Source organism: Nerophis lumbriciformis, linkage group LG06, assembly GCF_033978685.3.
Source record: "Nerophis lumbriciformis linkage group LG06, RoL_Nlum_v2.1, whole genome shotgun sequence".
Classification (NCBI taxonomy): domain Eukaryota; kingdom Metazoa; phylum Chordata; class Actinopteri; order Syngnathiformes; family Syngnathidae; genus Nerophis; species Nerophis lumbriciformis.
The window spans coordinates 40606380-40630405 of NC_084553.2; the positions used below are offsets into that span (position 1 = coordinate 40606380).

At 38.2% G+C, this 24026-nt stretch overlaps 1 protein-coding gene across 7 annotated transcripts in view; it reads left to right on the forward strand.

Annotated features, from left to right (window-relative positions):
• esrrga (estrogen-related receptor gamma a) overlaps window positions 1-24026 on the forward strand; it is a 122590-nt gene that overhangs the window by 16465 nt on the left and 82099 nt on the right. For all 7 annotated transcript variants that reach the window (XM_061964340.2, XM_061964333.2, XM_061964336.2 and 4 more), the window contains exon 4: window positions 21934-22358. In XM_061964340.2, coding sequence (XP_061820324.1) covers window positions 21934-22358 — 425 coding nt within the window. The remainder of the gene's footprint in view (window positions 1-21933; window positions 22359-24026) is intronic.

Sequence of the window (24026 nt, forward strand, 5' to 3'; positions counted from 1 at the left end):
ATTTCTAAATCTTTCATTTCCATTCATGTCATAAAGCTTTTTTCTTAATAGACGCAGCACAAAAATGGCTTCACATATTTTAATAAAAATAAACATGAACATGCATCTTATTATTTAGTGTTATAATATTGTATAATATTTTAATAACTTATTATGTAATTTTATTAACGGTTTTATGATAAATACAATATTTCCGTTGGTGTTAACATGTTTCCAGCGTGTGCTGTAAAGTTTGAAGGTAATTCCAGGGATATGTTTAATTTGTGTCTGGAGTTGTGTGCTTTTCATTGAACGGCAACAATATTATTCCCTATTTTATTTAGGCCATCAAACCATGGGAATGTGATTAATGTCAGCCATCCACGCACCGCTGGCACATGCACACACACACACACACACACACACACACACACACACTTTGCTGTAAACTGAGTCCAATGTAATCATAATGATAAAGCAGATTGCCTTAACACACAGATGGGCCTCACAACAGCTCTGTGTGTGTGTTGCGTATGCGTGTGTGTGTATGTGTGGACAACGCTGATTGGATTGCAGATTTATAGAAGAGGATTACTGGCGGAGCAGCGAGAGAGCGAGAGGGAGAAAGAGAGAGACAGACTTTCAGACACTCACCTCTCATTAACTTCCACCCCCCTTCACCTCTGGCCGCCTTACACACACCTACACACACATGGCCACACAGAAACATACACAGTGCAGGTCGCATGTCAATGCCTATCTCCCCACCGGTATGAAACATTTAGACTGCAGGCATCGCTATAGAGGGGACTGATTACGAATGGATGTGAATTAGATTCCTAAGCAGATGGTCTAAGGTGTGTCAGATGAAGGAAGGGGGCGGGTTAAGGGGGGTGAAAGCAGCAAGATGAGGAGGAATATCAGCAGCATATGATCATCATCATAAAATGTGCAGCAGCCTAATTATTGTAGGTTTTTTTTTACTCTTTACAGTCACATGAATGCATCCAACGCTCTCTTTAATCTTCATTGAGAATAATACTATTAGCGGAGAATCAGCAGAGAACAGATGTCAGAGCGTCCTAATTCACATACACCTTCACCTGCTGCATATGCCGCACTTTTGTCATCAGGATTCTGGAATTGTTTACTGTAAATGTAAGTAATATGCAGGAGGGGGAAGTGGTGTTCTACCTTTAATTATGTCCCACCCCTTTGCAAATCTTTGTGTCAATCAGATAGCAAAGTTTATAGCTTAATTACCGATGGATGTGAATCCATGGATGTTTTTTAACAAAATGCTATGAAAATTATCATTAGACATTCATTACAATTAGTTTTTACATAATCATGCCTTCCTTTGATTTGTATATATAGTAATTATACTGTACCTTGTGTATATATAGTAAAATCAAATAACTTTTCATTGATATTTAAATGTATTGATATGCACCTGCATATATATTATATATACTATTTTATTTACTTGCTTGTACAATTATTATTATTGTTATGATTATTATTATCAATATACTTCTATATTATATTTGTATATTTATTATCGTTATTGATCGTGTACTCATTGGTCAGTGTCTTTGCATACCTTGGAAAAAATATACATATATATTTTTGATGAAAACAAGCCTAGTTACTGAAAGCTAATATAATTATATAAATAAATGTTTGAGATACACCTGCGTATATATTATATTGTTAGCAATAACTATCTTTAATATTGTTATTAGTATTACTACTATTATTAGTATCATCAATAATGAATATTGTTATGATGTGTATTATTATTATCATTATTTATATTGTTATATTTATTTACTCATTGTTCAGTCTCTTTGTATACCTTGAAAAATCATATATTTTTATTATTGTTTTTAACCGGATCAGCGCCTAAATATAGTCTGAACCATAAGCACCTATACATTTGAATGAAAACTAGCTAAGTAGCGTATTGCTTGTTTTCTAAAAGTGAATATAAACATGTAAATAAATAGCATGTCTGCCTCACAGTCAGGATGTTGTGGGTTTGAATCTCTGCTCACTGTGTACATGTGGGTTCACTCTATGTACACTCCCTTCCTTTTATGTTAGATTCTATCTATCAATCCACCCATCCATTTTCTACTGCTTGTTCCTCTTATTGAAGATAATTATTGGCAATGGGAGTGCATGTGAGTGTGAATATGTGTATATGTGTCCTGTGATCGGCTGGTGACCAATCCAGGGTGGACTCTGTCTTTCGCCCAAAGTCATATGGGATAGTGGTAGATGAGTGGTAGAAAATGTCTGAATGAATTCAGTGAATGACAGTGTGTTTTTTTGTTAATATAAAATGCAAACAAGGTGAAAGAGAAAATTATTTAGGTGAGATGGTGAAATTTTGTGTTGGTGTGCATTGTTGCCATTCCTCCTCTGGTCGTCGCTCACAGTGATGGATAGGTGTAAATCATGGGAATCCTGTCATGACAGCCCAATTTCCTCAAATCTGATCTGCTTAAAGAATTCACCTCACTTGTGTCTCCTCGCCTCCATTTCTACTTATCCTCTCTTGCACTTTTCCCCCTCCTTATTCCCTCAATGCACTCCCTATTTTTCTGCACACACTCCTTTTTTTACTGATTCTCTCTGTCACATTCCCTCTGTGTCGTGTCTCCGCATCCATTCCATGTCACATTTGAAAGCTCTGTCATATTTACTAGAGTGGAAATCCTCTTTCACCATCTGCTTAATAAAAAAAATGTGCTTTTAATCCGATTCGGGATATTTCGTTTTTTAAGTATTCTTTATTATACTAGTGTGCAATTTCATCTGTTTGCAGCACATTTCTAGTGCGAGGTAGCAGGGAAGGGAAATGTCACGGCAAGTGTGTGTAAAAGCTCCAGAAATACTTGATGATAACACACTCATGCACACCCATGTACTGTATGTAGATATAAGATCAACTTAATCAGAGACCTTTCTTTCATGAAAAGAATCAGCCTATTTCCATCTTTTTATGCATGCAATACCTTCTGCTGTTGTTCACATTTTTAGTTACATCAGCCAATTCGATGAACATTTTCTTCAAATCTAGTAAACTCTGTCCTAAACGAAAAGAATACATAAAAGGAGTTACAATACAAGGGCTGGATCAAAAATTCTGCCTTTACGCAGATATTAATGTTCACTTTGATTGACAATGTCAAAGAGGTATTAGTTGAAGTAAGTTGTTGTGGTTGTAGTTTCCATCATCTTCAAAACTGTTGTACATAATATTATGCTTTAACTCAGCAAACAGAGGCAACAAAAACAAACACACAAAAAATGTTGTGGAATAAAATCATAGAACTGATTGAGCAAGGAACTCAAACACTTTAGAGACAGTTTAAGAAATATTTTAAGCATATTATCATTTGTCCTAAGTTTCATGAATCGATATTCAAAATGTCTATAACATGCATTTGTTAAGACACTATGCAATGTTTTTTATCCTATAAATTTATTTAGGATGTGTTAATTATTTTTGTATTATTTTTATTGTATTTTGATTTCATTTACTGCTTTTTCTTTTTTATTTTACCTGTTATAAATTGTCCTATTTACAAAAGTGAACAAACTTTCAGTATTTGCTGAAACATGGAGAGGGGCTCTGCTTCTTCCTACTCCTTCTCGGACATGTTAAATTTTCCAAGTGTGATGTTACTTAATGGAAATTGTTAAGCATAGTATTGTATTGTAAATATTTATTTCGGACATGTTGAATATAAGAAGAAGAAAAAAAAACGAGTGAATAATGAAATAATACAATAACAACATAGTGATGTGTTTGGAACATGTTTACAGGTACAACCTGTACATCACATGTTTACTGTATTAAATTCTAACATGTCCGAAAAGTAGTAAGAAGAAGCAGAGCTTATGTAATGTTACCCCTTACCTGTCTGGAAATAATGACATATAGTAACAGTTGTTCACTTCCTTTTTCGATCTTCAACACAGCAACAATGAATGACAAACACAACAATGATTATTACCAAAAACTGAGGAGGATCATGTGTGCATCATTTCCTATCAGAACTCACATTATATTGCACAGGTGTACCTAGTGCTGTGAGTGAACGTGTTGATATAGACATTCCTCCTCCTCGATACTGTTCAGTTACAGTAGACAACCGCTCTTGTGAACACATCTGATAAAGAAGACGGAAGGAAAAAGTGTGTGTGTGTGTGTGTGTGTGTGTGTGTGTGTGTGTGTGTGTGTGTGTGTGTGTGTGTGTGTGTGTGTGTGTGTGTGTGTGTGTGTGTGTGTGTGTGTGTGTGTGTGTGTGTGTGTGTGTGTGTGTTGGGTGACAAAGATAGCAGCAGACGGCAACACATTTATCAGCCAGTGCTCACCAGAAAAATGACCTAAATCATCAAGATTCTCATCTGACAGCGTTCGCCGTGCACTTGCCTTGCCGCTTGAACCCCGGACATGCTGCATGGTGTCTTGTCCACGTACTGTCAGTTCTATCATCTTTTACTACACCCTGATATCTGAAACTGGCTTCACAGTCGGGGGATGCGGGGGAAAGAGCAGTTTTAACATCTGCACCGCATGACGGAAAGTACACCAAAAAAAAACACTCGACATTCTGCGGTTGCCGGGCTGCTGTTTGGGAAAGCTCATAATTCCTAATCAATAACAGTTTGGCTGAGCTAGCCCCTGCATGTGTGCGCACCCCCTGTTCACTTGGAAAGAGAGAATGTGGGTGTGTAAACTTTACAAACCCCAGGATCCATCCTAATAGCCACTAGTGGGGCCTTGTAAATCTTAGCCCTTACTACATCACTCTGTGGGCTGCCTGGTGTACTGTACAGCTGGACTGTTGTTTGCAACCGGTCGGGTCTCTCTTTTGTCACACTTAATGCTAAAAACACATTTAATCTATTCATTCTCACCCTTTGACCATGTGCAAATTGAGTTTTTTAATTTGATATTTTCTTCATTTGTTTGGCAAATTTTTCACTTTTTTTGTGTCTGTTATTTTTCCTTAAGTGGATTAAACCAATACTTTGCTGTCAGGGCTGCCCCTCCCTCTAGGCAGATCATGTGATGTACGTCGGGGCCCCAGTTTTGTGTGAATAAGTGTAAAATGTCAATTCATGAATGACAGGGCGCTTCATATGATTATATAATTTTACTGCACACATATTCCTAGATGCTTCCTGCTTTGTCACTGATAAAAACACAATGACAAGTTTCCCTTCATAATTCAATTGGCTACTATGGCGCACGGCAATAGTGTTTGTCTTGACAGGCAGTACCACTAGATTCAAATTCCAGGATAGTTTATACGTTTCTGTTTTAATCATGTTGTTAGTGTGCACAAAAAAACATTATTAATTTCCCATTAATTAATTTTAGTACAAAACATGCATAAAATGAAATTCAGGTTACATAATAAAAGTATAAAAAGTGTTTCACATTGATAAAAATGTGTAAAATGTTTTTGTAATGGGGTGGGGGAGACTCCAAATAAAATTCTACTAAGGACCCAAATCACCAAATGATTCCCGAGCGCGGCACACGCTGCTGCTCACTGGTCCTTAATAAATGTAATTGGTTTCCATGGAAAGTAATTATTGTTACTTTTTTGAAAACCCTTCAAATATATTTTTAATTCATGGGCTTAGAGTGCATAATACAACAAAATTGACATCACTAAATTTAACGATAATGGCCTTGTAACACAATAATAGACTACACTTTACTGGGAAAAATGGATGATATTTTTACACATCACACTGATCATCATGAATCAGTTATTACGCCCGACACCATTATTGTCAGCCATGTTAGATTGTTATGCCTTTTCCAGAAATGCATTTTTTCATGTTTCTGATTGGCTTAAAAATCATCTTAGGCAGACAGTATGGCTTAGAGCGCCATTGTTATATGCATATTGTTACCCTGCAAAAGGTTTTTTGTTTTTTTTACTATCGATAAAAATCCCAATGCATTGTTGCCTGTAGAGATTCTACTTAGCACTGAGAACATAGATATACATTTTGGTGTGTGTACAGGCCGACAGCATATTGGATAGAACGCGTGTTGACCATTATGGCATCGATTGTATCTAATCAGGGGTTTACTCTGCAGCCAATGAAGAGTATTACAGGTTTCCTGCCCGCCTAACACTGTAACAATTGATCCGCTCCCTGTTGTGTGTGTGTTTTTAAGTGTGTGTGTGTCTGTGTGAGATGTAGAAATGACAACAAAAGAGCCAGAAAATGTTGGATAGAGTGCTCAGTGGGAGTCAAAGTGCTTTGACTCAACTCTCGCTGTTGGATTTGTATTTTGCTGTGTTCACTTTTGTCCCAGGTAACAACTATAATCATCCACACACTGTGAGTCTAAACATCTAAACAGAAGCTTGCACATGCAGTAACACACCAACAAAATGTTGTTCTGCTGAGAAGTAGGAAACAATATTGTATAAGTAGTAAATGCAGACAAATATCCATCCATCCATCCATTTTCTACCGCTTGTCCCTTTTGGGGTCGCGGGGGGTCAAATATTTACATTTTATTGTGCGTAAATACATTGGGTCTGATCTACTTAGATCTAAATACCAGCTTGTGCAAACTTTTAAATTGCGTGTATTAGTGTGTGTTGCGTACGATCTACTAAGACTGCATACAATTCATAACTGGTGTAGACCACCCTATTTGAATGAGGTTTTTGCATGTACTCTGCAGCTTTCACCTTGGAGACAATTGACTGCACATTTATATTATCATGCTCTTGAGGTGTTTTGCTACGTTTTAAAACATGCAGCAAACAGACACTTTTTCTGGGCATTTTATTAGCAGTCCTGCAGTGCATTACAATTGAACCCACTTTTTAGCACGCTGAAGATGCACCCGAGGAAATGCTGGCACTAACCGCAAGCGTGTGTTGGAATGTTCCAGACGCAAGAAAATGCAAATTGCAATATGTTTTTTTCATATGAAAAAACAAACTTCGTTTAAAGCAGACAGCTGGCAGATACCAAAACACATTAATTTAATCTGTTTTAATCAGCCCTTTAAGTCATCCAGCAGCTATAAAATTATTGAATGATACTGCCAAATAGATGATATGGCTTATTGTTTAAATTCTTTGACAGTCCAAATATTTTGACAAGCATACATAGGAGGAGTTGCAGTGTGATCGTCTCCTTTCCCACAGCCATTTCTGCGCACATGCATATAGGACCTGCCAAATAAATATACAAAACAGCTCTTGCAGAACAGTTTTAGTTTTGATAAATCATATTGCATGTGCTAATTAGTAACATTTGCATTTTGTCCTTCCGGTATTGTGGGCATTCACATAATGAGCATATATTCTGTATATTCATGAAGACAGACATGCGAAATGGCCTGTGCACCCTATTTTACTTATTTAAGAGAGGCAAACCTCTATGCACGAGCTCAGTAGATCAGCTTTGCTAGTATTATCAAGTTTGCACATGTTTTAAGTAGGGCTGTCAAACGATTAAAATATTCAATAGCGATTAATTGCAGTTTGTTCATAGTTAACTAAAAAATAGTGGTGATTAATCACAGTTTTGTCATTATTAAGTGTACCCTAGACAGATAATTTTCAAGTTTTAATCACCACAGCTGGACAATTAATTTGTGTTATTGAAATGTTGTTTAAACATGCTTTTTTTAAACTGCTCAACACAAAAAGGACATAAACCCACTTTTAATGACAATGTCTTGCCAAATTCTGTATTTTGTAGGAATACAGAATTTGTATTCCTGCTTTAGGAGCACTTGTATTCAGAGCAAGAGGTACACTATATTTAGACACCCGTTCCTCACATGAATATCAAAATGTGGATTGTAATGATCATGGTTTGATTGTCAAAGATGTTTGATAATATAATCTGTGATATTTCTCCCTACCTACATGCTTCTGATATTCTGTACGTTCTGTACAAGTTAATAGTATTCATATCGCTGCCTGACAATGTTTTAACTTTCTCTATTTATTATTCAAATGTAATATTCAGCCTGCTAAACATTCGGAAATTGCGGACTATTAATCAGAACAGGTTACAAAAGAATTTACACGTTATTTCAATCTGCCAGAAAACATACATTTTGGTAGAAATTATCACAGATTACAATACAAATCATCACCAAAGCATGATTGTAATGTAAGATGATTTTTCATTTTGTTATGGTAGTTAGACCGGATTTAACACGTAGCGCTGTTATTGTGAAGAGAATAGCTGTCTTGACATGTTTTGATGAAAAGTCTCCCATTAAAAAGTGACTAGACTTCCTGTCTACAGTCGTTTTTCTGCTAAGATATTATTCCATATTACTAAAGCAGGTAATATAACAATCTACATTTTATTTTATCAATGCACTCAACTGTAATGTAAACACGGATGTGAAGTTCATCCTTTCTATAAGCGGCAAAGCGTGCCAGCAGGCATTCGCTCCAAAGATGTCCGCTCACGGCGATCAAAGATAAAATAAACTTGTCTTTGTCGGAACAACGGATTGGCATGGTTCTGCATCTGAGATTTCCATGATGTCCCCTTTTCTTTGTGCGTTTTCTGCTCGCTATTTTTGAGCTTGTGGCTCAACAGTAACTAAACGCCATTACATTTCCCACGCTCCGGAAGTCAGGACGCATGCGCGTTTTAAATCCTGTTCACTTTGACACGCAAACCTTTAAAAGATAAGGTCCAAAGTGTTCTTTTTTGGGGTTTGTTTAATGTAACCAAAATTTGCAAGGCATTGTATCATTTTATATAATCTTGTTATCAATTGTACGCGCAGTCTTAGTAGATTTCCCGCAACAGGCCCACTAATAATTCACACAATTTTATGGTTTGCAAACGCTATTTAGCACCTGTTATTTGGACCTGAATAGACCCTATGCGTTCTGTAGGTTGTGTTGTGTTCAGCAACCTTGCACAGTTTAAGTGTTGAACATGGCAACACAACACATGCCCAAACAAAAAGAAAGCTAGTCAGTCTGTTGATGACATGGATGTAGTCATTTGACTATGGAATTATAAAAGAACTTCCTTTGGCATCGCTCCTTTGCCCATTACTGAATTTAATATATTTCCCATCGCTCTTTTCCATTCCAAAGCATTGCCAGTATCATACTGATAGAATTGTGTAAGGTTTTTTTTTTTTTTGGCTTATTGGACTGTGTTCTTATCAGCATGGCGAGCACAATGCTGGGTGTGATGGAAAGGTATTAGCCAAGCACGCTGGCTACATTGTCAGCACTTCTAGGGTCTCTTCCTCTAATGCTTTCTTCAGCCTCTTTTGCTTTCTCTGCCGTCTCCTCCTTCTCTTTGTATAGATTGGATTTTCTACTTATGTTTGTCAAATGCATTTGCTACAAGCGGCTTTCATCGACTTAGCATTATGTTTAAGCAAAAGGCTCACAGGCAGCAATTTAAGCGGAATTTTGTTGTTTTGACTATTATGTGAATGCTGAGTGACAAACATCCACACCAATAGAGTTGCACATCAACTTTTTTGCAGTGTGAATACTGACGGAAAGGTATTTACACTCTGCAATCATTTGTGTACTGTACATGCTATTTAATCGTACTGCGCTGAGAGATGAGCATTCACACATTGCAGTTGCAAAACATCATATGTTTTTCCTGCCACTGCGTGATGTGCATTCATATTACTAATATGTGTCTTTTTTCCTGCATGTGAATGCTGAAAGATGATCATTCTCACTAATACAATGACCGCCTCCAAGCCACGTTCTTTTTCCTATTGTGTTAATGCGGAAATATGTCAAATTTTTAATAATGCTATATTGTGCATCAAAAAATGTATTCGTCCTCTTGAAATAATTTATTTTTTATTGTGTGAATGTTGAGAGATGAGCTTTGTCATAATGGTTTTTTTCTGTTTTAATACTGGGACTATCACGCTATTGCTCCTGTGTATGGGGGAAAAAAACGTCAATGTGCTTGATGTCTGAATGCTAAGAGGTGACCACAGTAGATATATAATAGAGATATAAAATATCAATTTGTATTATGTAAATGTTGAGAGACAAGCACACTGGGTATTGCTAATGCGCAATAATAATAATAGTTTAAAATTTGTAAATTTTGAAAAAATAGCACACTCATTGTAATTAAGTCAATTGTGCATTCAAAATGTGTACCGTATTTTCCGCATCATAAGGCGCCCTGGGTTAAAAGCCGCGCCTTCAATGAACGGCATATTTCAAAACTTTGTCCACCAATAAGCCGCCCCGTGTTGTAAGCCGCATCTAACTGCGCTAAAGGAATGTCAAAAAAACAGTCAGATAGGTCAGTCAAACTTTAATAATATATTAAAAACCAGCGTTCTAACAACTCTGTTCACTCCCAAAATGTACGCAAATGTGCAATCACAAACATACGTATATCAACATGGACAGAGCTGCGTGAAAAAAGCCACCCGGCCTCTTCGCGTAAACTTAAACTTACCTTAACCACTCGCTCATCTTTTCTTCATCCATCCCTTCGAGTTAGCTTTTATGATGACGCCGGCTGGAAAGGTCTCTTTTGGCAAGGTCTTCCTTTTGAATATCACCATGGGTGGAAGTTAGCATGGCAAGCTAGAACCACAGTGAAGGATGACTTCTCATTCCCTGTGGTGCGAATATTCACCGTACGTGCTCCCGTTCCACAGTGCGGTTCACAGGAATATCAGTTGCTGTGAAATACGGTAGTAATCCGTGTGCGGATGGAGAGATTGCGTCTTTTCATGAACCGGATCCTTGTCGCTTAGTAGGAGCCATTTTGTGGTCTTTACAGATGTAAACAGGAAATGAAACGTACGGTGATATCCGCGCGTTTTTTCTTCTTCTTTCGGGGGCGGGTGGTTGCTTACAGTAGAAGAAGAAGCGCTTCCTGTTCTATGGGGGCGGGTGCTTACCTTGGCGGTTGCTTGCGTAGAAAAAGAAGCGCTTCCTGTTCTACCGGGAAAAAAGATGGCGGCTGTTTACCTAAGTTGCGAGATCGAAACTTTATGAAAATGAATCTTAATATTTATCCATATATAAAGCGCACCGGGTTAAAAGCCGCACTGTCAGCTTTTGAGTAAATTTGTGGTTTTTAGGTGCGGCTAATGGTGCGGAAAATACGGTATTTTCAATATGTAAATGCAAAAGGATGAGCACACTAATTAATTATATTGTGCTTTCAAAATGTGTTTTTTTTATTTTTGAATGCTAAGAAATGAGAAGACTAATAAATGCTGTTGTGCATTAAAAATAGTTTTTTTTTAATTTGTGAATGCTAAGATATGAGAACACTAATAAATGTTATTGTGCATTGAAAATGTGTATTTTTATTTTGTGAATGCTGAGAGATGAGCACACTAATTAATGCTATTGTGCATTCAAAATATGTATTTTTAATTTGTGAACACTGAAAGATGAGCACACTAGTTAATGCTATTGCGCATTATAAATATGTATTTTTAAGTTGTGAATGCTGAGGGACAAGCATGCTACTTGATGCCCTTGCTTGCAGACGCCAAACCAAATATTTTTCCATTTTGTGTAAAAGTTGTGAAATGAATATTCTCCCTATTGTAAGTGTGCATCGCAAATTGTTAATTCTTGTTTGTCAATGCTGAGAATTTGACTTTCCTGTTGTCCTACAGCAGGGACGACCTAATAGTAAGAAATTGGTATTTTGGGCGATGAGGTGGCGACTTGTCTAGGGTGTACCCCGCCTTCCGCCCGAATGCAGCTGAGATAGGCTCCAGCACCCCCGCGACCCCGTAAGGGACAAGCGGTTAAAATGGATGGATGGATGGATGGATGGATGGATCCCATTGAGTCAGCATTTTTTTTGCTCACAGCCACTAGGGGGCATATTGGAATAGTAGTGGAATAGTATTTCAATACAATTGTTAAGGGGCATTGCAAGTTCTAGCTAGTGTTGCTCTCAAGCTGGTCATTTAGTACCATCTAAACCTCTGATTTGTCCGAGAGACTTCCCCCCGCTTCAAGAAGTGGATAAAAAAACTGTTTGAAGTTGTGTTTATGTCTCGACATCTAACTGCACTCCAAAGACTTCATATAATAAAAGAGTGCGGCGGGAAAAATTGAGCATGAGTGGCGCAGCGACCGAGTGAGGCAGACTGCGCTCTAATACGATGATTGTATGTTTGTTCCTGCCAGTTGTCAGGCCGCTGCATCGGGTTGGCCACTCTAATGACAGCTTGTCACGCCACTGTGGACCACCTTCAAGACAAAAACACTCCTATCTGCCATGATGCTCTCTTCTCTTTATTCTCTACAAACATCATTGTTTGTTGCTCCCCGTCTATTGCAGTCCCTTAAAGAATTGGGAAGACAAAAGAGGAAAGGCAAGATATGAGAAAATAACATGGATTGAAAATGAGTAAATAGGTCACTTTAAGAGTTGATGTTCACAGAAACTTGGACACAGTCACGTACCTAAAATATTTCCTCCTGCGTCCTCTGCAGTGGACACGCTATCTGGGCAGTTATGAATCCAGCAGAGGGTGCTGTCTCGCAACATTTTCCATCAGGAAGATGCTTTGACAAGGCGTAACGATGTGTAACTGCAAGTTTTGTTACTACAATACTGTATGCCTGTAATTGTTTATTAATGTGTAAAACTGAATTTAAATAGTTTACTAATGCGTAAAACTGAATTTAAATAATTTTTGGGAGGAGTTTACGTTTTCCAGGCATAGGACCCCCAAACTAATGAAAAGATGGAGCAGTCTACTTATATGTCCTGCATAAAATTGTGATTGTGTTTTATATGAAACTGGTCTTAAGTATCTTGGTATTGTCAAATAATACATTATATTGCTGCTAATCGATAACTGGCAAATGGTGCGCTAATCGCTAGCTGGCAACTACTGTCTTAATTGTTAGCTGGTAGCTTACGCCGCTACTCGCAGGCAATCTTAAATTCTTACATGAATATAATAATATAATTTTTTATTTATGTTTTTTTTATTTTGTCCAGATAGATAGTCAAATAATACAGTACAGTGCCACTAATCTCTAACTGACAACTGGTGCACTAATCGCTAGCTGGCAACTACCGTCCTAATCGTTGGCTGGTAGCTTACACCGCTAATTTCTAGTTTTCTTAAATTCTTACATGATTATGATAATACACATTTGTATTTTTTTATTTTTATTATTTTAAATCTGCAAGGTTATCTGTGGTACTTTTATTGACAGCATCGGTATACTCTGCTACCGTTGTTTAGGGTCAATGTAGCAGTGTTTTTGCTATTTACTTTTAGATTATATTTTAAACTTGTGCTTTGTTAAGATAATTAATTGCTGCAATATATGCAAAGTATCTTGGTTTTATCTAAATTCCCGTCAAGGTGTATTTTAAAGGGAAATGTGCCATTGGTCAAAGTCTCCTCACTCATCTTTGCACGTATGCATTGACCCGATCACTGACTGTTAACAACCCACGCTGCCTTTAGGGTAACCAGCCGTGGTTAAGGTAAAGGAGCATGTGCAGTTAACTCATGATTAGTTAAATTTTTGGTGATAAATTGCAATACATTTGATTGCCCAAATTAGGGCTGGGCGATATGGCCTTTTATTAATATCTCAATGTTTTTAGGCCATGTCACGATACACGATATATATCTCGATATTTTGCCTTTGCCTTGAATTAACACTTGATGCATATAATCACACCAGTAGGATGATTCTATGTGTCTACATTAAAACATTCTTGTTCATACTTCATTATTATATGCTCATTTTAAACTTTCATGCAGAGAGGGAAATCACAATTAAGTCAATTTAACGAAACTGTATTTATTGAACAGTTATTAAGCAGTGGCACAAACATTCATGTCATTTCCAAAACAGAAAGTGCAAGATTGTCAGAGACATTTAAAAACAAGCTATTAGTGCACTTTTGTGCATGATGTCACTAAGATGACATATCAAAACAACACTAAATTAAAGTGCACTTTTTGTACAGAACACCACTACAATAGTTAAAAACAGATAAAGTGCACTTTTGTGCATGATGTCACACAAGATATTTCAATAACTGTCAAATAAAAATGAGCTGCATAATAGAAAATCAAATAGTGTATGTCCTTCGCTATGTGGTAGGTTAAAATAGTTGCTTCGGCATTTTGTTGGTGTGGCACCGGCCAGAGATGTTGACATGCGGAGTTTCAAGCACTCCTTATTCTCTAGCGGGTGACTTTTCAAATTATGCTACATTAGTAGTGCTACTACTTTTTGTAGCAACGCTTTTGCCGCATAATTGTTCAACATATTCCCGCTTGAAGCCAAACCACCGCCAGACGATGGACCCCGTGCTGTTTTTCTGGGGAATTAATTCTTCTTCCTTCATTTGTTACCAGATTTGCGCCTTCTCTCTCTCGTATTGCCACTCGCACAGCACCGCTAGCACAACAGCTAATGTTACCATGCCGCTACCTCTCTGCTCCGCCAGGGCGTGTGACGTTGCACGCGTGACAGTATGTGACATATGTAAGAAGGTGCGCATGTTTTATGTCACTGTGAGAAGCAGAGACAAGAAAGAGTGAGAAACGCCTGCAGTGTAATGCCCGCAGCTAAAAGCAACTGTGTGAGAACATATACTCGAATATCACGATATAGTCATTTTCTATATCGCACAGAGACATCCCCGCGATATATCGAGTATATTCGATATATCGAGTATATTCGATATATCGAGTATATTCGATATATCGAGTATATTTGATATATCGCCCAGCCCTAGCCCATATACTGAATGTCAATCAAGTAAAGACTTGACAAGTCATAGTGAAGACTGTTGATCGCTAATTTTTAGGTCTATTTTTTTAGTGCCTGACTGACTGACGTTCGACTGACACCCTTTCCGTGATCGACTGGTAGCTCACAATCAACCTAATAGGCACTCCTGGTTTAAATGATTGAAAATGGACATTAAAAACATTGGAAAATCTCAGAAATGACAATTATCTTCCCCAAATTTTTCAAAAACTTTTTCTACTACATTTTCTATCAAATTGACTTTTGTCAGAGAATCAATCTCAAATATTAAGGCAAAACTCCAAAGAAGCTCTTTTATTGGCTCTCATTAGCTAATGTTGTGGTCAGTAAATCAAGTCAAAGATAAATACTGAAATCCCCCCGTAAAGCACTATTGCGCTCACGTCTCCTCTTTATATAAATCTTTTGAACACTTAAAAAACATAAAGGAGTGACGAGACCCGAGCCTTCCTTGCTCTTTCAACACTCATCTGGGGAGCGCACAGGCACAATAAGATTGCTCTTTCAGCAGCAAGCCGCTGCTACATAGCGACATAATTATACTGATAACATACATACATAAATGCATTCAACCTCTCGGTCGGCACACTGCACTGACTGATTTCTTAATCTTCTTCCCTCCTCCTCCTTCTCCTTCTCCTCGCATGTCCTCCCATTCTTTTTTTTTTATTCCTCCCCCTTCCAGGGCCATTATTTTTCATTTATAAGCAGAGAGAAAAGGTGTGAGCGATGGAGAAACAAGAAAAAGAAGAAGAAAAAAAACTGGATCTTTTTGGCACTTAAACTCTTTCACTTAATGGCACTTGGAGGGATTGACGTCGGAAAGGGAGGGACACAAAAGTGCATAAAGAGCGGAAAAAAGATTAAATCATGGCCATCACGTCATCTGCTTAAATAGCTCTTTCTGTCATTGCCGTGTTTTCTTTTCCTTCGGCAAGCAAATCCGAGTGATCTTTTTCTCTTCCATCACTCATTTCTGCCACCTTATTCTGACACCACGTGTGAGGAAATGTCCTCTTTTTACGTGCCTTCCTCTGTCTTGATTTGCATCCAGAAACTTTTCCCCTTCATCCTCAACTAAAGGCCTGCCTGAGCATCAGATAAATGGATTTATAGGCATTGCTGGATAGCACAAAGCTTCCGTTAATGGACTGGCTTGAATTAGAGTGACTTTGAGGTGGAATCGTGAAGGCAAAAAAAATCATCAGTCTTTCTTTTAAGGCAAGTCTCACCACTTTGTATCTATCTTGCTATTCTGCTAGAATAAGTCCATGTCTACACCTTGAATGCACATTATTGTACTAAGGAAAACAAACGGATTCGTAGCGTCCAGATGACGGAACTTTCACTACCAAGCTATATTTATGTATTTTTTGCTCCTGAAAACGAATCTAGCAGTAATTTCTCATAATATCAATTAGTTTTTGAGTAATGGGTCAATAACTAACTGTACTTGGAACTCCCCCTTTCCATCGCCAGACTCAATATGCCGCCCCCTCCTGGTGTGATGTCATCTACAGAACTGAATCCCTTTTCCCCGTATAGACAATGTGGATAAAGGCATATAAAACTATTATTTGAATTACTTAATTGTCACCCTGGTCCATGAGTACGTCAAAATTGATATGGGTAACATAATGAGCAAAAAATAAAATGTTAATTTTCAGACGTGCCTGCTTTTCCATCTCCTCTTCTTTTGACACCATAGCCAGTGTTTCCTCATGCCCTTTCAACATTTCCTCAAGCATCTTGAGGAAAGCATCAGTAGAAGAGGACACAAAATAGAATACTAGCTCGTTTTTGAGCTCTCATCTTTGAACGCCCGATCTGCTCTTTTTTCTCAATTTTTCCGCAGGTTCTGACTCAGTCTTTCTCGCCTCGAGAGTGCTCCTGATTTTTGGAATCAAATTTAACTTACGTTTTTTTTAAAAGTTTTTCCATCAAAACTCAGACCAAAACCTTTCTACTTCAAAGCCGAAATCATTAAAATGATCGCTGCAAATTGCACCCCTCTCGCTTGGTCTGTCCCATTTTGCATTTAGAGGTCCATACTTTCCTCATATTCCCATCATTTGGAAAGGTATGCAGGCTGACCTCTTCTTTAGTTGTATTGCTACAACTTGCAACAATGCATCTGGCAGACATCTTTAATAATTCCTTAAAATTCTACAAAAACATAACGTGATTTGGGATGAAGATGCTGCCAAAACACATACTAGACAATATCAAATTGCCTCAATTCTTCTGTAGGTGACGTCAGCGGGCTGATGGAGCTAAAAGTGGGCGTTCAAAAATGTGCTAAAACTCATTACAAAACAAACCTAAAACCACTGCTGTGTCTATTTTGTAGAACACTTTACATGTAGACATCATTTTTAGGTCCAGAAGTACAAGTGCCAATGTTGTCAGCATTAAAGGAGAACTGCACTTTTTTGAAATGTTTCCAATCATTCATAATCCTTACGTAAGACAAGAACACGTGTGTTTTTTCTTTTTTTCATGCATGCTAACTAGTAATAAATGCGATCAAAAGTCCGCTTACAATGGAGCTTAAGGGAGTCGCTCTAAAACATCCAAACACCTCCATCATCGTTTTATATATACACAGTAAGTATAAATGTGATGCAGTAAAAGGCTTATTTATAATGGCATTTAATATTTACTTATTTTGTTAATTTTAAGCATAAGGTGGCGTATTAATTTCAAAAATGTATCAGGATGTTTGCTTTTTTCTTCAACAACATCACTTATTATTCACTGCAGACTTCATGAGAGCCAACGAACATAATACAACTTTCATTTGTTATACAATATCTGCTGTCACTGGGATGCCGACTGTTAGGATGTTGTTATATTCCAGTTTAGATGAAGAATGATTCATAATCCTCGCAAAAAAAAGGGGGGGGTGGAACCAAGCGTCTTTACGTGTCTTTCTCGCCATTTCAGAATTTTAATTGGATGCCAAAGTTGACCAATTTATTGGATTATGTCCTCATCCTTCTACTATCAAGGTGAGAGGCATTATTTATGATCTGGAATACATTTTCACGAGCTCTGAGGCGAGAAAACAACTTACCAACTCATAACTTCAGTATAGCAGCAACAAGCTAGTTAGCTCTCTGCACGTTTACACTGCAGTGGCCCAAATCTGATTTTTTGAAATTGATTTTTTTTTCCAGCTGACTGTTTACACTGCAAGTAAAATGTGATTTTTTTTTTTTATGAGACTCCAGTGTAAACGTGCATATGGCCCCAATGTGGCCAACAAAGGAAGTTGACCGGGAGGAAGCTGCTACTAATACAAAATAAAATAAAAGTCGCAACACCTTAAAAACGAGTGTTTTCTTACTTAAAAGTAAATTAAAATAACATAATGTATGAAAAGATGTATATAGTATAATATATCTTTTAATGGCTGTTAAGTAGAGGAGACACGGACAACAGCGTGGATCTATGTTAGCTTTTTTTTTCAACTCACATGTAAGCAAACACACCACAGCGTCAATTCCGGTCCTTCAACAATCACTTTTTCTTTGGAATCAAAATATATATTCATATATTACACATAGCCTATTATTTGTGCACTATTGACAAGTCTTAAATAGACTTTGCTCACCGAAACCAGATGTCGTGATGAAATATCCACTTTTGCTGGCGACTTCGTTTTTCCGAGTGACGTAGCTCGCCCAAAGCTGACGAAAAAGTCCCATACGGGTCACATTCAGGTCGCATTGCGTTTAGACTGAAGTCACATTTTAAAAGATCCGATTCCAATCGGATTCAGGACTACCTCCTGATGTGGCCTGAATCTGATACCAAAAGATCAGTTTGAAGCACTTTGGAGTGTTGTGACAACGCCCCACTAAAAATAGTTTGTGTTAGCGCTTATAATAACAATTTCACTAGCACCTGGTTAAAATTTAGGTCACAAAATGTAAATTGAGTATTGTTGGCATTTTTTGGATGGTTATTTAGAGGGTTTTATGGGCGGAATAGAGGACCTTCCATTGACTCCATTGTAAGCGGACCTTTATTTAGATGTATTTACGAGTTAGAATTCTTTTTTTTTAAAAGACTAACATTTTCTTGTCTCTCATAATGATTGTGAACAATAGGCAAAATTCCAAAAAAAGTGCAGTTTCCCTTTAAAGGGACCCTTTAATATTTTCATGTCAGCCTGTTCCACACAAAAAACAGCTTTTATCTACTTTGAACTTACAAAATACAATCGTGTATAACCATGAGACATACAATATCAAGCCCCAATAAGACACAAGGACATAACTAAATGTATAAAATTGTAATGATGAATAAAAGTAACATCTGCAAGCACAAGTTAAAAGCAAAGGAGGAAATTAGGTGTGAAGATAACCATAGACCTGGAAGTGGAACTTCTTACGTCTATCTGCTCTGTACAATTTAAAATAATGATAAATATTAGCATGTTTAAATTTTTGAAGAGTGAGTAATTTTATTTTATTGTGGTAATATTTAGTATTGTACAGCATGAATTCACTATTTAGGATGTGCTTAGCCGTTTTTCTTTATTTCAAAGTGAATAAAGCATAATAAGAATGGCAGCCCTTCTTTCCTCACATTCTGTCTTCCTACCTGTTTTCCCTGTCCATATCCATTCCCTGTCCCACCCCAACCCCCACACTCAGCCTCCCTCCTCCCATTCTTTTTCAAGACGCTGTCTCTGTTTTATGGGTCCCAGTAGAACGGGGATCTTTTACAGGCCGACTGGACTTTAGAAGCCCCTCGTTTAGCGGCATCCTGCCTTAATTAAAAACCCCTTTTGTGCTTTCTGCCTGTAACAATGACGAGAGCGAGAGGAAGGGTTTTAGTGGGAGAGGGAGAGAAGGAGAGCGGCAATGCAAAGAGCAGGAGAAAGAGATAGATGGCAGTGAATAGGAGGTGATAGGGAGACAGGCAGAAAGATAGTAAAGTGGACAAAGGATGGGAAGGGGAGATATAGACAGCGAGAAGATAGTTGTTAATTACCAGTGCCATTAACAGGACCCTCCCGAAGGAGAGGAATAAGGAAAAGCATTCCAGAAACAATTTGATTGCCAGACGAAATTGTTGTGCAGGTTGATTTTTAAATTCCTTTAGACACCACCGTGTTTGTGTGTCTGTGTGTGTGTTTGTGTGTGTGGCTGTCTTTGTGATGATGGAGCAGCAAAGAGGCTGCCTACTGATTACCTTCATGTTGAACAAGCGGCTATTGACTGGCGAGTGACGGATGAGCGGCTGGCTCTGCAAGCATGCTCATGTTGTGTGAGTGTGTGTGATACTGCACATGCCTCCATGCTGCTCGCTCTTACACCGCCTGCCCATACAGGACCACTTTATTTATTTCCTTGCCTTTTTCCTACCTTTTTTTTTTTGTAAAAGTAACATGGATGAGAAAAACACATCACAATGGATGGAAAGCTTGGTTGCGCCTGTCAGAAAGCATACATAAATATGGAAACACACCCCTTAATCAATGATTTAATCAATTATTGGTTAATCCCCTTTGAATATTAATTCCATATCTTCACATGTCTTTTAACTGTAGATTATTGTGTGCCTCCAATTTTGTGTGGACAGTTTGGAAAACGCCCCTTTTCTGTATAAAGTGCACAAACATGGTCCATGAAAGAAAGCTCAGATGAGTGTGGAGGAACTTGAGAGTCCTGACATAACCCCAATCAAACACCTTCAGGATGAAGTGGAATATCCACAATTCCATGCGTCCCAATATTTTTGGCAACATATGCCACTCTTTGTGCACAAAACCAATCAAATATCAGTAAAAATAGGACATGTTAACAAACAATAACAAAAGAGGAGGATAAGGGTTCAGGGTTTCTCCCAGATTGCCAATATACTTGTGGTGGTGGGGGCGTGGCTATGGTGTGTGGTTAATATGACATCATCTAATAATTTGCATAATCAGCGATGATGCATATATTGTCTTTAAAAAGCTAAAAAAAAATTTTATACATACATATACAAAATACAATATATATTTTTATATATATAGTGTGCCAATAATATGGTCTATATACAATACATGTATGCATTATAATCCTTTAATTTATTTTCTTGTAAAAAACCATCAATTTTAGGTGTGTTGGTTTTTATTTTGCTTTGGCAGGGCGCCAAGATCAATTACATGTAGGGAAACCTCAGGGTTGTCTTGTATTTACACATTTTGTCCAAGTGGAGGTTAAGAGCAGCAAGAAAACGGGCCGCTGCACTAAAGTGGATACTGCAGCATCCTAAGCTACAGGAAATAAACCACCAGGACAGTTTAGGTCGCCCATATGGTATTATAAAGTTAAAGTTAAGTTAAAGTCCCAATGATTGTCACACACACACGAGGTGTGGTGAAATTTGTCCTCTGCATTTGACCCATCCCCTTGATCACCCCCTGGGAGGTGAGGGGAGCAGTGGGCAGCAGCAGTGCTGCGCCCGGGAATCATTTTTGGTAATTTAACCCCCAATTCCAACCCTTGATGCTGAGTGCCAAGCAGGGACGTAATGGGTCCCATTTTTATAGTCTTTGGTATGACTCGGCCGGGGTTTGAACTCACAACCTACCGATCTCAGGGCGGACACTCTAACCACTAGGCCAGTGAGTAGGTAGTATATCGGTACTATAGAACCACAGCTGTACCTGACAGAACCTGGTGTGTTCAATGATATTGCATCAATTGCCAATAAGTACCATACACAGGGAAAAGCGGGGCATGTTGCTGCTTATGTCACATTAACGCGTGGTTGCTGTTGGTGTGACCCCAGGATGCAGAGACGACAGGCAAAATGCAAATACATTAGTCAACGATGCAGTGTCACAGGGAAGGCGACAGTGCCAGATAAACCCTCTTGATTAGCGATCAGAGGCAGTCCCCTGATCACTAATCAAGAGCAGGCACTCAGAAACAGTGATCAAGTCACTGCTAGACAAAACCAAAACAGGAAGTGTAACAAAAATAAGAGCGCTATAGAGTAAAAAACACTAAACACAGGAAAAACAACAAATTAAGCTAAAAACTCACATGGATCATAACAGCTTAATGTGCGCCCATTATCATATCTATTTTATTTCATATTCTCTTCTGTGTCATTCCCTCAGGCTTCTCTGCAGAATGTCCAGTAAGGAGCGCCACCTTGAGTCCAACTGTCCGTCCTCGTATATAAAGACAGAGCCATCAAGTCCCGCCTCCCTGACTGACAGTCTAAACCACCATTCGCCCGGGGGCTCCAGCGACGCCTCAGGCTCCTATTCGTCCACCATGAACGGCCACCCCAATGGCTTAGACTCCCCGAGTCTTTACGGCTCCAATGCGGGGCCTCTAGGTCCCGCCGGCGGCCCCGGATCCAAGCGCTACGAGGACTGTTCGTCAACGATCGGGGAAGATTCGCAGATAAAGTGCGAGTACATGTTGAATTCCATGCCAAAGAGGCTGTGTCTGGTGTGTGGGGACATTGCTTCTGGCTACCACTATGGTGTGGCGTCATGTGAGGCCTGCAAAGCCTTCTTCAAACGCACCATCCAAGGTTAGTATTCACTTTTACTGTATTTATTAGCATTAATAATCTCTCTTCGTCATTGATGTACTTGCACCCTCTAATAAGCATCAATCCAGCTCAACATGACCCCCTGCCAGTCGCATTCTACATCAGCCTCTGGTCTTCAGAGCAAAAAAGCAATTTCCAGGTTGCTATTTGCATTTCCACATCTAACCTCTAACGCCTTGCAGCACTGACGTTGGTCGTAAGCCCGTTGTTTAAGCGATAATATCGAGTCACAGTAAGGTCACAGGTCATGCCTAGGAGGGGTCAAGGGTTCAGGTTAGGAGTAGAGGAGAGAGGGGATAGAGCAGTAATCCAGATGATGAGAGGAGTAGCAGGAATTAGGCTGGCTAATCCTTCGCTCCACTTGTTACAGGGCTTCAGGTAGAGTTCACAGGTATTTGCCGCATGCTGTTGTAATTTCATTTCAACATTATATCCTGAAGATTAAGGGCTCAGAAGGACATGATTGGACACACCCTAGTTGCCAAATGTAACATTTTATGACGTGGTCAAATATACAGTACATGATGTATCCATCACTTACAGCAATATGGTGGATGCTTAAGGCAGTGGTTCTCAACTGGTATGGCTGCAGGACCACCATCACCCTGTAATGACACGTAACGACCCAAATTGCGGAAATGTTTCCGTCTTAAATTTTTCAAAATATATTTAATAAAAAAGACAGTGCAGGTTGAAGTTCCAATTTTGTTCAAATTGAAAATGTAAAATTGAAATTGTAAATGCCAAGGTTTACATTTCGTAAGCTACAAACAGTTATACCTGCACAATATAAAAAAAATCCAATGCAATGATAATGATAACGTTAACAACAATAGTAATAATTATACCAATTATCCTTTTTTTTTATTGAAATGTTTTTTATTTTTTTAAGCTGCTCTTACTAGCTTTGTGAAATACCAAGAAAAATATGTCATAGTATGATCTAACATCTGATTTTACAAATCGTGTTGATAATATTCTAAACTTTTTTTCCAATATTGATATTATCAAATGGAGATGACACACTTTTCTGAACTTAATATCACAACATTGATATTTGGTAGGATACAATCAATAGGTACACCTGCACAAATCTAAAGACACCAATAAAAAAGATAATCATTTTAATAATTAGGAATGTGAATCTTAGTACAAGCTCACGATTCAAGTCCATTCCGATTCTTGGGGTGGCAATTCGATTCAGAATCGATTCTCGATTCAACACGATTCTCAATTCCAACCAGTTCTCGCAATATATTATTTTGAATATAAATATTGATAAAACCTTTTAAAAACAGGTTACGATTTACAAAAGCTCATTTTGGCTGCTGACGAATGACGTAGATGGACGGCGAGTAAGTGTAGAAATGGCTTAAAAATCGTCTTTTAAAAAATCGATTCTGCGATCTATTGTAGTAATAATACCTTTTGATGGACATTGTATTAAATTACCAATATTAGTGTGGTTGCAGTGTTGTACAACTGCATTGCATATCTACATTCATAGCGTTTTAACTCTGCCTGTTTTTTATGTATAATTCCAGAATAGGTCAAGCTTATGAGGACTAATAGGCCCATCAGTGAGTTGTCTGTCACCCTGCTGGAGGAAAACTCATCTACCAGCCAGTCAGTCATTGAGCTATGGAG